Here is a 14458-nt window from a genome sequence, read left to right as displayed (position 1 = left end):
AAACAAAAAAAAAAAATTATAATAATAATAATAAAAACAATTGAGACCTAAATATATGTAAGCGTGCTGCGGGGAGTGCAATGGTGATAGTGAGGTAAATGAGTGATCCTCACGTACACCACTTGAAAAATTTGTTCCTTTTGTTCCTCTCTCTTATATGTCATCAAACAGTAAATATTAATATATTTTTAATTCATTTTTTTTTTTTTTGTTTTTTTAACTTTTTTTATAATTATGTGTACTTTTATCAAGTAACAACAATCAAGTTAATGTAGAAGAAAAAGATTTCTTTGATTTTGTTACTTAAACTAATGCTACCGTCAACCGTCCAAAGTGTTTGTCTAGGCAGTGAAACTGGCCTTTAACAAATACACTCAAATTCAATATAGAGAAAGATAGAGTTAAAGAGCGATATAACAATAACAAACAATTGGCTTTATAGGCCTTTAAAAACACCAACGTACTTGTTTAAACTTTTTTAAAACTCTCGCTTTCATTTCAAATCCGATAACGATTGTACCGTTTCTGTCTTTAGCAACTGGGCGCCTCCAGTTGTTCGGCGACCAATTCTTCCAGGGTCTTATCTCCAATTAAACGAAAGAAAAACAAATGATCTAAACATTTCAAGCTAATGGAACGCAAGGCCGGTAATCTTAAGAGCAATTGAGCAAAACGTCCATCATCACCGGGATGTTCATTTCGGCAGTGCTCGTCCAAACAAGCATAAATCTTCTCACGGCATACTTCTACATCAGCCCGACACTTAAGACCACGTATATCTGGGTTGAACAGTATGATAGCCTTTAGGCAGGCCAGCTCAGCGCGGTCTATATTCAAACGTTTCATTTTAATGCTTAATTCTGAAAGTATGCGATCGAATATAGAAACCACATTTGCCTTCAAAGCACTGTTGCGATGATAAGAGAAATTCTGGTTAAGGAAGAGCTGCTGAGGTTGACGTATAGGCGAACGCCTACCAAAAGAACCATCATGGCCTACGCCCGGCGTAGCGTAATCAACATCCAAGGAATCTATACTGCACCAAGCTACATTAGCAATAAGTAATTCATTCCATCCAGCCTTCAGCAACAGAACTTGATCCTCCCGTTGCAAATGTGTAAAATGTGGAGTTCGACGTGCATACTCCACCATTTCATATAATTGTTTGTTTACCATCTGACAAAGATGGGAAACAGCCCCTTTATAATCATGCTGCACCATTGAATTAGGACCAACACGCAGAAAAGGCATCACATTATCACCGCTCATAGCTTCAGCCTTTTGTTCGGCTTCTATTATTCGCTCGATGTTGAGGTCCCGCAATGAACTACTTGGTTTAAAATCCTCACTGGCTGTTCCACTGCTACCCCGGGCACTATTGGCACGTGTACCTCTTTGACGTTCTTCTTGCACCGCCTCGCGTTTCATTCCGCAAGCCAAACATTTTTGATAACGACAGTATTGACAACGGTTACGCTGACGTTTATCTATAATGCAATTACGGTCCTCTCGGCAAGCATATGTCAAGTCTTTGCGTACAGTACGCTTAAAAAACCCCTTACATCCTTCACAACTATAAACACCGTAATGTTTGCCACTAGCTCGGTCGCCACATATCGAACACAAGTGCTTAGAACCACTTAACGGATGATTGGGAGGATATTGCTGTTGCTGCTGCTGTTGTTGCTGCTGTGGATGCGGTGGTGAGGTTGCCTGTAGTATTTGATTTTGGCTGTTAGCTGCCACAGCAGCCACGGCATTCACCATATTCATAGCCTGAAGGCCTATGGCACCGAATGAGCCAGGACTGCCCGGCTTCGGTGAGAAACCACTTGTATTGCTTTCATTTAGTAACGATATATCTGGCTTCATTTCCTGCGGTGACATTGGGCCTAATCGGAAACCCGAATCTTGATCACCATTATCCATCTCCAACAGCTTATACCTTTTCCTGTTCTGGTATTTGTACTTAAGTATTTCTTAAAAAAAAAATAAAATCAACAAAAAACTGCACTTTTACTTTACACAAATTATCGAATTACTTCTATTTTGTTTTTTCTTTTTTCGCAACAAATTTCTAATCCGTTCAACTAACAAAAGAAAAGTTTTCGCGTCGACATTTTATTTTTTCCCAACAATAAAACGTTTCACCACCAATAAATTAATATAACGTCAACTATATAATCACCTCAAGCACATACGCAATCAACAGCAATACAAGTGTTTCTAGTGGTACGTTTTGTTGAATTCATTTGATCGCAAAGGTGAATAATGCAAACACAGTTGTATTTAGAAAAGTAATTTGACACCATTGTGAATGATGTCTCAACAAGTACGCAATTTACGTACTATGCTGCTCATAACATTTTGATCTTATAGGTTAAGAAATTTTTTTAAAGATTTTCAGTTTAAATGAGAAGCAAATTTACAAAAAATATAGAGGATTAATTAATCAAGAATAAATAGTTCAGGGATTCTGAAACGTACTTATTCTATATATTATATGATGCACACGACACTTTCGTAAAAAGACATAGCAAACACTAACGATAGTTTGGTGCAATTTAATATATTGATTATGGGGTGTGAATCAATAGCATTAAGCTTTATGACATTCATCCTTTATTTTGAATAAAAAATAAGTAACAGCTTAAAGAGATCATGTAAAGCAAATTGTTTCGGTTACCATGCTTTTATCATTCGGTAACCGAAATCGTACTTGAAAATTTTATTTTCAGAAATTGTGGCAATGACTTATCAATAAGTGTACAAAATCTATTATTTTATTTACAAGTTCATCAATAAATCATTAACCATATGAAAAACTTAGAAAAAATCTCCACCTTTTAAAAAAGATTTTAAAAAAAAAAATTTATGAAAAATAATTTTTTTACTTTCAAGTAGTTCGGACGTGCAAATCCATTCATGGTCGATTGATGAGCACTATGTGTGTTATTAAATTTAAAGTGTTTTAAACTACCTAATATTAGTAAAAACTAAAAGAGTGTTATCGGAAACTAGGGTTATAGCGCAAAAGAACAGCATCCAAATACAGTCTTTTTTTTTAGGAAAATGTGACACTTATCAAAAGACCTTTAATGGTTAGAAAATAACATTCCATTTTCACAACGAATTATTATTCAAATTAAACCTTAATACCAGTTAACCATTATTACCGGCATTGAAGCGTACGATTATAAAAATATGTTATTCTCTTCAAAACACGTCTCAAAACTACGCTCTAAAATTCGGGCCGAGGCTTTATTGGCTTCACCAAGCGACTAAGCACCAGTTTGCTAGTTAAACTCATAGGACGTGAACAGAAAGCAAATTTTAATGCTTTTTCAACAAAAAAAAAATAAATAAAATATTACAAGTTAGATGGACTAACTTCCGAAAACATATAAGAGTTTCAATAATTTTTTCTAGATGAAGGGCCATTTATAATAGGTGGACATATAAGCGACAAATCTATTGGCTTAGTCCATCCCCATTCAACATACCAAAAAAAAAAAAAAATTTACAATAGGCAGTCTATAGACAAATTATTTTTATATATGTAGTTTTTATTAGGTCCGAAATGTAAAATTAGAAGTTTATTTTCAATAATTGAAACTATAAGATATAGCATGTTTTATGCTTCACTCTCTATACATATTTATTAAGTTCACAACAATTGCGAATGATTTATTTACTATCATTAGGTTACACTAACGAGTTATTAGAGAAAACACACCACTATATTTGTTTATATCCAATATTTGTCAGTTTTACCAATTTCATCTTGTCTCTTTGTACAAACCCATTCCAAATGCCAACATCACTTCTAATAACAAAAACAATAACATACACAGCTATCACAAAAAAAAGAAACATTTTCATATTTAGATATAATTAAGATATTTTGCTTGTCGTTGATCGCTCGCGCACCACCCTTTGCACATAAGTTCTAATTACAAGAGATTGCAAAGTAAATCATGAAAATCTATACTTACGGAATTAATGTAATTTCTTATTTTAAAGTTGTGTGCTCTTAAACACCCGCAACACTGGTTGCTCCCAAACCACTATTTAAAATTTATGTAGTATTAATCCTGCTTTAAAATATATATAAAAAATGTATAAAATCTCTCTTTTCTTTACAATAATATAAATAATAATAATTTTGTACAACCTTAGACGCGGCTTAAAATACACAAAATTCACCACTGCATACTAAAGAACCACTACTTTACTATTAAAGTAAGCTGGGTTGCCACGTTTCAAGTAAATAAAATATTTGCATAATAATAAATAGGGTATAATGCAGTATAACTCTCTAAACTAATAAATTCAATTTAAACGTACAAGTGCGTATATTCAATAATAATTTAAATTGTCAATTAAAAATGTTTAAAGAAGAAAAAGAAGGATGATTTCATTGCTTTAATCTGGAAATGAAAAGGTATAAAAAATTAACAACCTTCACATATCGTAGATAGTTAATTGCATGATTAATTATGCTGGTTAATTGTTGCTTTTAGATACAACGACTCTTATCCAACTTTGATGAAGAATGCAAGTAGATTAGTTTGGTAAGAAGGTCACCTCAACAAGTTAAATATAAAATTTTAATGTAAAATATGTAAACCATTCTCTTGCAAATGTGTTAAGTTAAAATTACTGTTACTGCGGTTAGTTTTATTTGAGAAATTTATAATTGAACCAATTACATTAATTATTTAAATAACATAAAAGGGAAATTACACATTGCTTGAATCGAGGTCGTGTCTACTCTAAAAAAAACACAATGTATGATGACCATAAATCGAATGAAATCTTAAAAATGTCTTAGTTCCTTTTATATGAGCGTAAATATAGTTAAAATCTTTAAATACAACCATTACAAGTTAACCATTTGGTAAGTCATCATATAAGCCAAATGTGCTCTTAAGGCTATTTATAACATCGGCACAACCCGAACATATTTACGACTCTTGTAGCATACAAAATCCTTGTCAAAATATTTCAAATATTACGAACGCTTATTGAAAGGAAGGAGCATATATCAAATATTATTAACATAAACAGCAAAACAAAAAATCCAACTTATCCAAAAAACATGTGGCAATTCGTTGGTGTAAATTGAATATTGTAAAATCGTTTGAGGGTAGAGGTAGGAACCAAAATATCTGTAAATGAAAAAAATTAAATACTTAAACATAGTTCTGAATCGATTAGAAGCATAATTTTACAATATAAGAATGCCTGCAATTCTCTAATGCTGCCAGGTAATCCTCCTAATGTTTTGAAAAAGCTATCGATAACTAGAATATCTGTCAATGTTGTGATGTCGTTTGTCTATGATTACCAGTAATAATAAAGAAGAGAAAAGATTGTTTTTAAATGTTTATTTCTTTAAAATAATGTAATTTATATAATATAACAAATATCATGAGTAAAAAATGGTTATCTTCTATGCTAACGATTGGTTCGGTAGCTTTAAGTTCGTATTATTATGGTGCTTACCGTGAAAAGCAAAAATTGCTGGGAAATGGGCGCTTGGACAGCAAGCAACAATTGGAACTCTTGCATAAGCACATTTCAAAACCCGCTTTTCCTTTATTTGCTACGGTATCAGCTGCAGAACTTGCGGTAATGCCTGAAGTTAATTTAACGGCCACTCCATTGAGAATTTCACAAATTATGAAATACGGTTTCCCAAGCTTAGATAACGTTCGTTCTTATTCTGACTTTGTATTAAGTTACGATCGCCGGAATCGTGTACCTAATTGGGTATTTGAGCATCTAACACCGTTATCAGTAGCCAAAAATGAAGAAGTCGATCGAGCGAAGTGCGATTTTAAAGCAGATGAGAGTATACATCCCTATTTTCGTTCTCAAAATTCCGATTATTTTCGTTCCGGGTTTGATCGTGGCCACATGGCCGCAGCTGGGAATCATCGGCTTCATCAAAAACACTGTGAAGATACGTTTTTTCTTACCAATATGGCGCCGCAAGTCGGTCAAGGCTTTAATCGTGACGCTTGGAATCGTTTAGAAATGTACGTACGCAAGCTAACAAAGATCTATCCTAATATTTATGTATGCACCGGCCCTCTATATCTACCACATCGAGAAGACGATGGTAAAAACTATATCAAATATCAAGTGATAGGCACAAACAATGTGGCTGTGCCAACACATTTTTACAAAGTCGTAGTGGCTGAGTCTACGGACGGGCAACTGGATATGGAAGCTTACATAATGCCTAACCAAGTGATAAGTGATGACACGCCTTTGCAAATATTTCAGGTACCTCCTGAATCTATAGAGCGAGCAGCTGGTTTATTGTTCTTCGACAAAGTGAATAAAAAACAACTGGTGAAAATAAATGGTAAAAAAGTGTAGTTCTTCAAAATTGATTAAATGCTCTAAATCTTTAGTGCAATATTAAATCTTGTTAATTTGGGGATTGAGTTTTACGTTTTTATTATTTATAATTATTTCTTGTTTTATTTTTAAATAAAATTAACTGCAAACGTACCGTATTGCGATGCCCACCGCTTGATACGAACAAGTTAACAACATTTTTATCGGCTAAGGCCCACTACAATTCAGAAATAAGGAAAAACTGCTGGGAGAAGTATCGCTATTGTAGAAAGGCTTTCGATATTTAATGCAGAACATATAAAAAACGCCGGATTTTACAAAGCCAACTGAAAGTTTGGTGTTTATTGCAGTTCCGATCACCATGGCACCATTCAATTGCTTTCACAACAGAAATTTCAAGATAATGACTTACAATCAGGCAAAAATTATACAAGCGAAATGAACTGTTTTAATTGCTTTTGAATCGATCGTGACGGTGCTCCTGATAAATACCTGCACAGTAAGAGCACCTTCTCGGTATTGAAACTTATAGACGAAAATATTTATAAAGTTTTTTCTATGACCGGGCATGTCCCCTATAGATACGAGACAGTCAGGAAAGGTTATAAGAAGAGTCGGGTGAAGAAAGGGAGTAGTGTTTCTGTGATCGTTCGACTTGAAAATGGAAAAATCATTCATTTTTTTTTTTCTATTGTGGGTGAATATGTTTGCAGACCACATCCATTTTTGATCCTTCTATTCTTAATCGATCATGGAGGAATCTGAGTTTTTCTATCTTCATTTCTCCGACTGCCGTCTTGCATATAGAAAGCAGATCAAATTTATCCCCTGTAGTAGAAACGGGCACATGTCGAAATGTCGGTACCTCAACTTATAAATTCAAGCAAGGAAAGAAAAATTTAAAAACAATTTTTTTACTTGTGGCAAGACTGTTCAAAATTAATTCTGGGAATGCCACGTTCTTCGGAGTTCTTGCATTAAGAAGTTGAAGGCTCTTATTTTACTTTAGTAGTTATGGAATAGGCGCGCCCTCTTCAAAGTTGTGAAAAGCAAAGTGTTTTGTAATACTTTGTTGTAGAAATGAATTTTAAAGGCAAATCGCATATCTGGAGATGGAACTGCAAAACGAATTATGCATTATGAATAGAAGATAAATCTTATAGATAATAGGAGGAAAATTAAAAAAGAAAGGACACTCGCCACCAACATGACTTGACATACTAGATATGTATGTAACAGCTAGAGTACTGTAAGTAACATATCGACGTCCCATCATTTCCACTTTCCAAAGGTAGAAATTCTCTATTGAGCTATATTCTAATATCCTTATTTTTGCAGATGACATTAAGTTGCTGCTGTCTTCTTAACTGAACCTGTGCATTCGCTTCACTCCGATCTAAACAAAATTGTCTCTTAGTGCGATTTCAATGGGAAATTTCGGAAATGCGAATGGAATGTCAGAGTAGCAATTATGCACTATGCTTACGGTGATGTTAACAAGACTTAGTACCGCGACGTAACATTCACTGAATAGCGCCCACATCGTTCCTCCACCCCAATGGATTTAGCTGCATCGAACAAATGCATTTAAGAATTCTTGTGTCAGCCCGCTTAAGTCAGCAAAACTAAGCTGCAACTAGCACATTAGCATTTATTTTTTTTTACACGAAAATGAACGCAATAAAATATGTCTTAAAATAAGTACTATTTAATAAAACAAAAAAATATGAAAGTTTTTTAAATCAAAATCAAATTTAATAAACTTTTATGAGAAATACTCAGCGCCTCGACGTTGACCGACACACAGTTCTTGTACGTATATTGAGAGGAAAATTTTGCCGCATGCGACAAATCCGAATCTTAGAAATCCGAATAACTGAAATGTAACTTCAACATCAGGTAACAGATATCGGTACAGATTGAGTATTTTCCTTGAAGATGATTGCGGTTTGATTTTTCCCCTTCGCGGTTGTTAACCGCTATTATAATTAGTTTTCTTATTTTTCTTCTTTATTTTTTTTAGTCCGAATATATTTTTGGTAAAAAAATAAGATGGTTACCTCGTTCACGGTTGTAAAATTGTACTCCAAAAGAAGCCATTATTTTACAATGATTTAGCGCAGATTAATACGGAAAACATTAGCTTTTTAAGATTGCGATAAAACAAAGAAAATCAGATGGAGAACTTTAGTGCATCCACCTGGGAACGTGTATGAATCGGTATCTCTCTACAGTCCGTAGAATTAGTTTTCTTAGCATAAACGCAATTATTCCGCCAATAGACCGCAGCGTAACCATACGTTTTAAGAATTTTAGCATACTGACACAAATTGTACGTGTTCTCGCTAACATAATCTTCAACATTTACGCTGGCATAGGCCGGATGCTTTTTGCATTTCTCTTTATGTTTAAGAAAATCAACTTTCATATCAAGTTTATGAAATTGCACAATCAAGATCATCGTATCCGTTTCGAGATTATGACGCTCATAGAATTTACGCTTCATAATTGTAACGCGTTTCAAATCATCTTTCGTTAATTTTAATTTCATTACACGTCCCATATCCGCAATGATTCCGGGCAACGAGCTGGCTAAAGCATTTTTATGCAGACCTTTTACTATAATGCAATTACTATCGTCATCATCCCCATTATTACAACTACCAGTGTTGTTATCAGTCGCAGGTTCATCGCTTACAGTATTTGATCCGTTCGAAATGGCTTGAGTATTTATATTAAGAGCATTACTTTTTTGACTGATTTGTATTAGCGTCATATCACGTTGCAGTTTATCGCTGAGTTCCTCTAATCTCTCCTTTTTCATTTTCAAAGTTTTAATTTCATTTTCCAGTTTATTGACCTTATCATTTAACTGCCTATTCTTAGCTAAAAGATTTTCCGATCGTGTTTTCTCAAACTGCAAGTTATCTATAAGTTTCTGAATATAATCTTTGAGCAAAGGGTCATTTTTCGTGTACTTTTAGGTAGGAATTTCTAAAGGAAAAAACATTTTAAAGGAAAAAATATACGTTAATGCTTATGCATCTACAATATCACGTTTAAACCAAATTGAAATTGTCATTACGCAATAACAAATCGGACTATTTCTTTAATGAGTATATATTGCTATGTTAACTTCCTTTTTCCGATTTTACCGCCGAATATTTAGGCAATCAAGTAGGTAGGTCCTTAGGTAGAACTTTTTACTACAGTATAACACGATTGTATTATATGTCTCTGTTGCGTTTTTTTTTTTTTTTTTTTTTTTTGAGTTTTTCTTTACTTAGCATGGACTAACTGCTGGATGCGTTAGTAAGTAAGCAAGCAGATCCGTCGTAGTAATTATAATCTCTCCATCTATATGCGTTGCTCAACTATTATATCAAGACCTCGATAAAAAAGGACGTAAACACTATAAAGTCTTAGAAGCTCCACTTTTTATCAATTCAAGTTTCGCTTTAAAGTAACGATTTTGATTTTAAGAAGGGCAATGATCTTTTTACATTAGCTACGTCTATCCGGTAATGTCGTTTAACGAGGCATTTATATGATAATTGCATGATAATTTACATGAGGTCACCTCGGAAACAGACTGTGCTGTTACCTGACTTTATGGGAAAGCAAAAGCGTGAAAAAAATTAAATGACAGAGTGAGATGTAAATGAAATATACCATATATGAATTGAAGGTGTTTAGCTAAAAGTGCTCCTGAAACCGCTCTCAGCTACGCTCAATTGCGTGCAAAGGTTTTTACAGACCGTGCAACATACAAAGCCAAATTATTGGTGATATCCGAATCCTATCAATTCGTCACAAACTTATCACAAATTCGTCGAGTTTCTAAGAACGATACAATTGATAAATGCGGGACATCACCAACATGCCCGTCTATCTTCTTAACATTCTTTTCATTCGTCACACTTAATGCTGAAACATGAGCACAATAATGTTGAAAATCTACAAGCGAGGTAAATATCAAAGAATGTTGTAATTGGGACAACAAAAAAGGCACAAACTGATCGTCGCGTACGTAAATTTATAAACGGGCGTTAATTTTTTATCATAATCCATGATTAAGTCTAAGAACTTATATGGCAACCTTCAACTTCTTATCTTAAGTTTTGTTACTATTCAAGAAATGGGGTAAAGCATGAATGTTTCGTTATATGTTTCGAAAATACACCTACAGTGATTTTTTTTGCGGTATAAACCTGTGTGTAAATCTCTTCTTCAATATTAAATAAAAAGAAAATTATAATAATGGACACGGGAAGCTTCCTTTGCGCTCGGAAAATTTATTCGAAGTGTACTTTTTGACGTCGAAAAAATTGTCTACGGAGAAAGAAACCACTTTAGCATCTTAACTATTTCAAAAGCGTTCCATACTGGGCCGAAAGATATCGGCGTACTAAACTTCATTAAAATTCGGAACCTCTCAAAAATCGTTGCCTGCAAGTTGAACACGAAAATACACGACGGAGCGACAAACTTAAATAGATTCAGGAAGTGATTGTGAATCGATCCACATAATAAAGGGTGGGTTTATATCAGGTCTTTCTGGTTGTTGTACACGTCCGCAAAAACTTAATACACTCGAGCGTCGCAAGTGGCGTACGGTATAAAAATATTAAAAAAATGACAAACTGGAACCATTCTCGAGAGACATTGAATTCGAATTGTTTTGCGGTAACGTAGCGGATAAAAGCTTGAATGAAAAAAAAATCACTCAATCTATCTGCCCACAGCTGGAGAAACTGAGCTGAGTTGGACGAGTGCTGGACGAGTGTTTAAATGAAACGCTGAATTTTCGTCAGCTTTTGACCAAAATAGCCAATAATGTTTAAATGAATTTTCGAATTTCTAAAAATTCGAATGCAAATTTTGAAAGCTATATTTCATGTCGTATTGATAAATGATATTTTTTTGTTATTAATTTTTACCATTAGTCGGCTATAATCTAGGGCAATAAAAGTGATCTGCAATGCCGTAACGAAGCGGGAGCTGCTTTACAATTTCTATCCCGCACCAATAAATTCTGTCGAAACATTTTTTTAATATGACTTTTGGTGTGGCATTTCGATGCAAGTTATATGTTCAACTGCATGCAAACGCATGCAAATCAAACCATGTTTTAAGTGCATAATGAACGGCGCAAATGCATTAATTGTGATCAACACTTCAATTAACACTGCTCTTTTATGCACTCAATATTTCTTTTTGTTGGCGCTCAAATTTTTGCCTTCTGCATACGATCGAGTTACTGTAACGCGAGATACTAAATGTGTGGAGACACAATACGAACTAGTAGAATCAAACGAGAGTTTTTGTGTTTCTCTTATTAATAAAAGTAGCAGGGCTGTTAACTAGCAATCATTTTACTACTAGCGCCGCTTTCATTCTAATTCTGTTAAATTATGACATTGTTTGAAACATTCGCAAAGCAGGCGGACTAAACGATGAAACGGAATTTCATATTGAAGAATCCCAAGTTTTACCTTTGCTAACAAATTCAATGAAAAATTTCGCATCACATGTGAAAATAGTTTTTTATTATTAAAAGGTTAGATTGTAGGTATAATTTATTTTTATTTAATTTACTTATTATTTATATATTCACTAATTCTATTCGGATACAATATTATCCAATTTTCCATATCACACATGAGTAAATGTACACGACCTGTTGCCTACTTATTTCACAATATTATTTCGCTAAGATACAATCGAGAAAATTCCATAATATATTTAAATATGCCAAATATATGTGTATATAAAATTAGTAAATATACAAATAATAATTAAATTAAATTATTCGCATAATAGATCCATTTTTATTTAAAAAAATTTCTTCATAGAATATTTTAATTTGCGAAAAATTAAACTTAGATTTCTTCAATATGAAATAAATCAAATTAAACGAAAAGAAATTATGTTACATAGGTATATACGTAGACTTCGGTTTTTTACGACATGTACACTTGTATACATACTATTACGCAGCATTCTATTTATTATTTTTGCTTTGTAAATGACAGACTTTTAGCCCTTACAAATAATGAGAATGAAAGTGCGAGCAGTCAAATGGCTGTTAGTTAAAAGCGTTGTTACCATTATCGATAATAGAAACATAAAGAGTCTGTGAGATTTTATTAGTTTAAATTTTCAACTAAAATGATGGGATATCTTGTCATTTAGTTCTGAAATCGTCTCCGTGTATTTAGTTGCCGATCATATAAAACATTGAGTTTACTCTTTTTCTTACACTTATCTTTGCTCGATTCCAAACAGTACTCTTTTCACGTATATGCATATAGCTTCTGACTCGAAATTATATATTCTCTCGCTACTATATATAGACGTTTACTGCTTTACTCTCTCATAGATTGCATATCGTAATAATATTCTTTTTCTACTCTACTGGTAGAGATAACAATTTCTCATTGTTATATATTCACGTTGTTATATATGTACACGTAATGGAGAAATATTAAATATCGCGTTTTCTTTTATATAAAAAAGCTATTTTGTATTGTGGTATTTGTTATAAAAAAAGCTCCCAGCCCAATTCATTTTCAACAATGTTCGCTTTTGGGCTAAAGGAGCTTCATCAAAATATCTCGAATTGCAATTTGAACATGAGAACGCTTTCATGGACAGACATCAGACATGCAGATATGTCGTAATCGATTCAGCAAATAATTCTGTGCTAAATGATTCTGGAAATGAATGGTGTAACAAAAAGGTTAGATTTCAAAGCCTTATGGGTATTACACAGATCCGCGAAAACTTACGTTTATTAAGTTTATGGTTTTAGTACTCATGGTGTAAAGTGTAATTACAGCATGAAGAAGTAAATGAAGTAAGAACGGAAATAAATGTAAAACTTAAATCAAATTTCCGCATTCGTTTTTATTTTTCAAGCAGCGAAGGCTTTTAATGGCATTAGAATTTGTTGAATTAGTTTTCTCTGCTTATCATTTACGGCAGACATTTTGAATTCTGACACCAATATCTATTATAATCGCTTGAATGCCTTATGTAAAAGGGGTTGAGAAAGTAAATGATTTTCATATGCTCGCCGTGAGTGATAAATATTCAAAATTTCTTTCAAGTGGATATATCCCTAGTATTTTTATGCTTTGTATTTAGTTAACCAGTAAAACGTAATAATCATAACTTACTGAAAGCTGTTCTCACTCCAATGCACTCTATTGATAATTATACAATACGTAGTTCAAACCGTTTGTAACTTCTATCTATTACTTTATTTTCTTGGTAGATGGACTGTGAAAGTTCGCGAAGGCGTGTAGTAGCATTCAGTGCTTTATCGTAAAAAGGTAAATTTAAATTTGATCAAAGGTTTGTGTTCATCATGGGCTTATTGATTATACACTTTTGCGGTTACAAAAAGTACCAAATGTTGATGATATTTTCTTTGTGTTTAAATCGTAAATAACTGCGCAAAAAACTAGATTTGAATAAATCTTACATAGCGGTAAACGGAGATGTTTTTTTTCCTTTACATATATTCGGTCATCATACATTTATGGTATAGTTACGCTCAACAATGTGTATGTATGAGTCGGCAAATTATTAAATGAAGCTTGAAAGGTATTAGATAGACGTCGGGTCTATGTTTGCTATAAAAATGTATACATATATATTTTAAGTAAATAACAATTTATGTGCTAATCGCTTCCCTAATTATATATCGAGTTAATTGTGTTGTTACTTCTTATTATCATAATCAAATTGTTTTTATTTTTTTACAATTTTATATTCAAGACAGAAATTTTCAATAATTGTTTTACTTTTTTAATTGCATTTTTTTTTATTTCTTGTGAAGTTTTATTGCACATTTTAAAATTTGTTAATAAATTTTATTTTCTTCACTGAAGAATTATTATCGAAACGAAACCACTAAACTGGCTATCGACAATCTATCATCCGAGAAGTGTTTCTTATTGCAAACAAAAGTTAACTGATATCAAAATGTATGAAACGAAAGAGACGCTTGCTCTCTTCGCTCTCTTATTTTCTTTCTCAGTCTCACTCTCTTTGAGTTTCACTTTCAATTGTTACATCT

General features: G+C 33.1%; 3 protein-coding genes across 4 annotated transcripts; 1 reads left to right on the top strand and 2 right to left on the bottom strand.

Moving 5' to 3' along the window:
* Positions 1–211: 211 nt before the first annotated feature.
* Positions 212–2228, bottom strand: LOC119637121 (protein ultraspiracle). Its single transcript, XM_038032958.1, has 2 exons — positions 2043–2228; positions 212–1979 (listed from the first exon to the last, which is right to left on the bottom strand). Exon 2 carries the CDS (start codon positions 1927–1929, stop codon positions 532–534), a length of 1398 nt encoding a protein of 465 aa, XP_037888886.1. The 5' UTR covers positions 1930–1979; positions 2043–2228; the 3' UTR covers positions 212–531.
* A 3002-nt stretch (positions 2229–5230) lies between these two features.
* Positions 5231–6614, top strand: LOC119637070 (endonuclease G, mitochondrial). Its single transcript, XM_038032889.1, has one exon. The coding sequence runs from the start codon at positions 5434–5436 to the stop codon at positions 6388–6390; it is 957 nt and encodes a 318-aa protein (XP_037888817.1). The 5' UTR covers positions 5231–5433; the 3' UTR covers positions 6391–6614.
* A 151-nt stretch (positions 6615–6765) lies between these two features.
* Positions 6766–14191, bottom strand: LOC119637072. Of its 2 annotated transcripts, none has more exons than XM_038032891.1 (2): positions 13862–14191; positions 6766–9366 (listed from the first exon to the last, which is right to left on the bottom strand). In XM_038032891.1, exon 2 carries the CDS (start codon positions 9194–9196, stop codon positions 8546–8548), a length of 651 nt encoding a protein of 216 aa, XP_037888819.1. In that variant the 5' UTR covers positions 9197–9366; positions 13862–14191; the 3' UTR covers positions 6766–8545. The 2 variants fall into 2 exon arrangements, 1 of the variants encoding a protein (XP_037888819.1); XR_005247215.1 differs by having other exon boundaries at positions 9356–9366; positions 13554–14191.
* Between the last annotated feature and the right edge of the window lie 267 nt (positions 14192–14458).

The sequence above is a fragment of the Glossina fuscipes genome, unplaced genomic scaffold (assembly GCF_014805625.2).
Source record: "Glossina fuscipes isolate IAEA_lab_2018 unplaced genomic scaffold, Yale_Gfus_2 43, whole genome shotgun sequence".
Classification (NCBI taxonomy): Eukaryota; Metazoa; Arthropoda; class Insecta; order Diptera; family Glossinidae; genus Glossina; species Glossina fuscipes.
This window is presented reverse-complemented; position numbering and strand designations above follow the sequence as displayed.

Bases quoted from the DNA above. Each gene is read 5' to 3' on its own strand.
- LOC119637070 (XM_038032889.1), top strand. From the start codon at position 5,434: ATGAGTAAAAAATGGTTATCTTCTATGCTAACGATTGGTTCGGTAGCT.
- LOC119637121 (XM_038032958.1), bottom strand. From the start codon at position 1,929: ATGGATAATGGTGATCAAGATTCGGGTTTCCGATTAGGCCCAATGTCA.
- LOC119637072 (XM_038032891.1), bottom strand. From the start codon at position 9,196: ATGAAAAAGGAGAGATTAGAGGAACTCAGCGATAAACTGCAACGTGAT.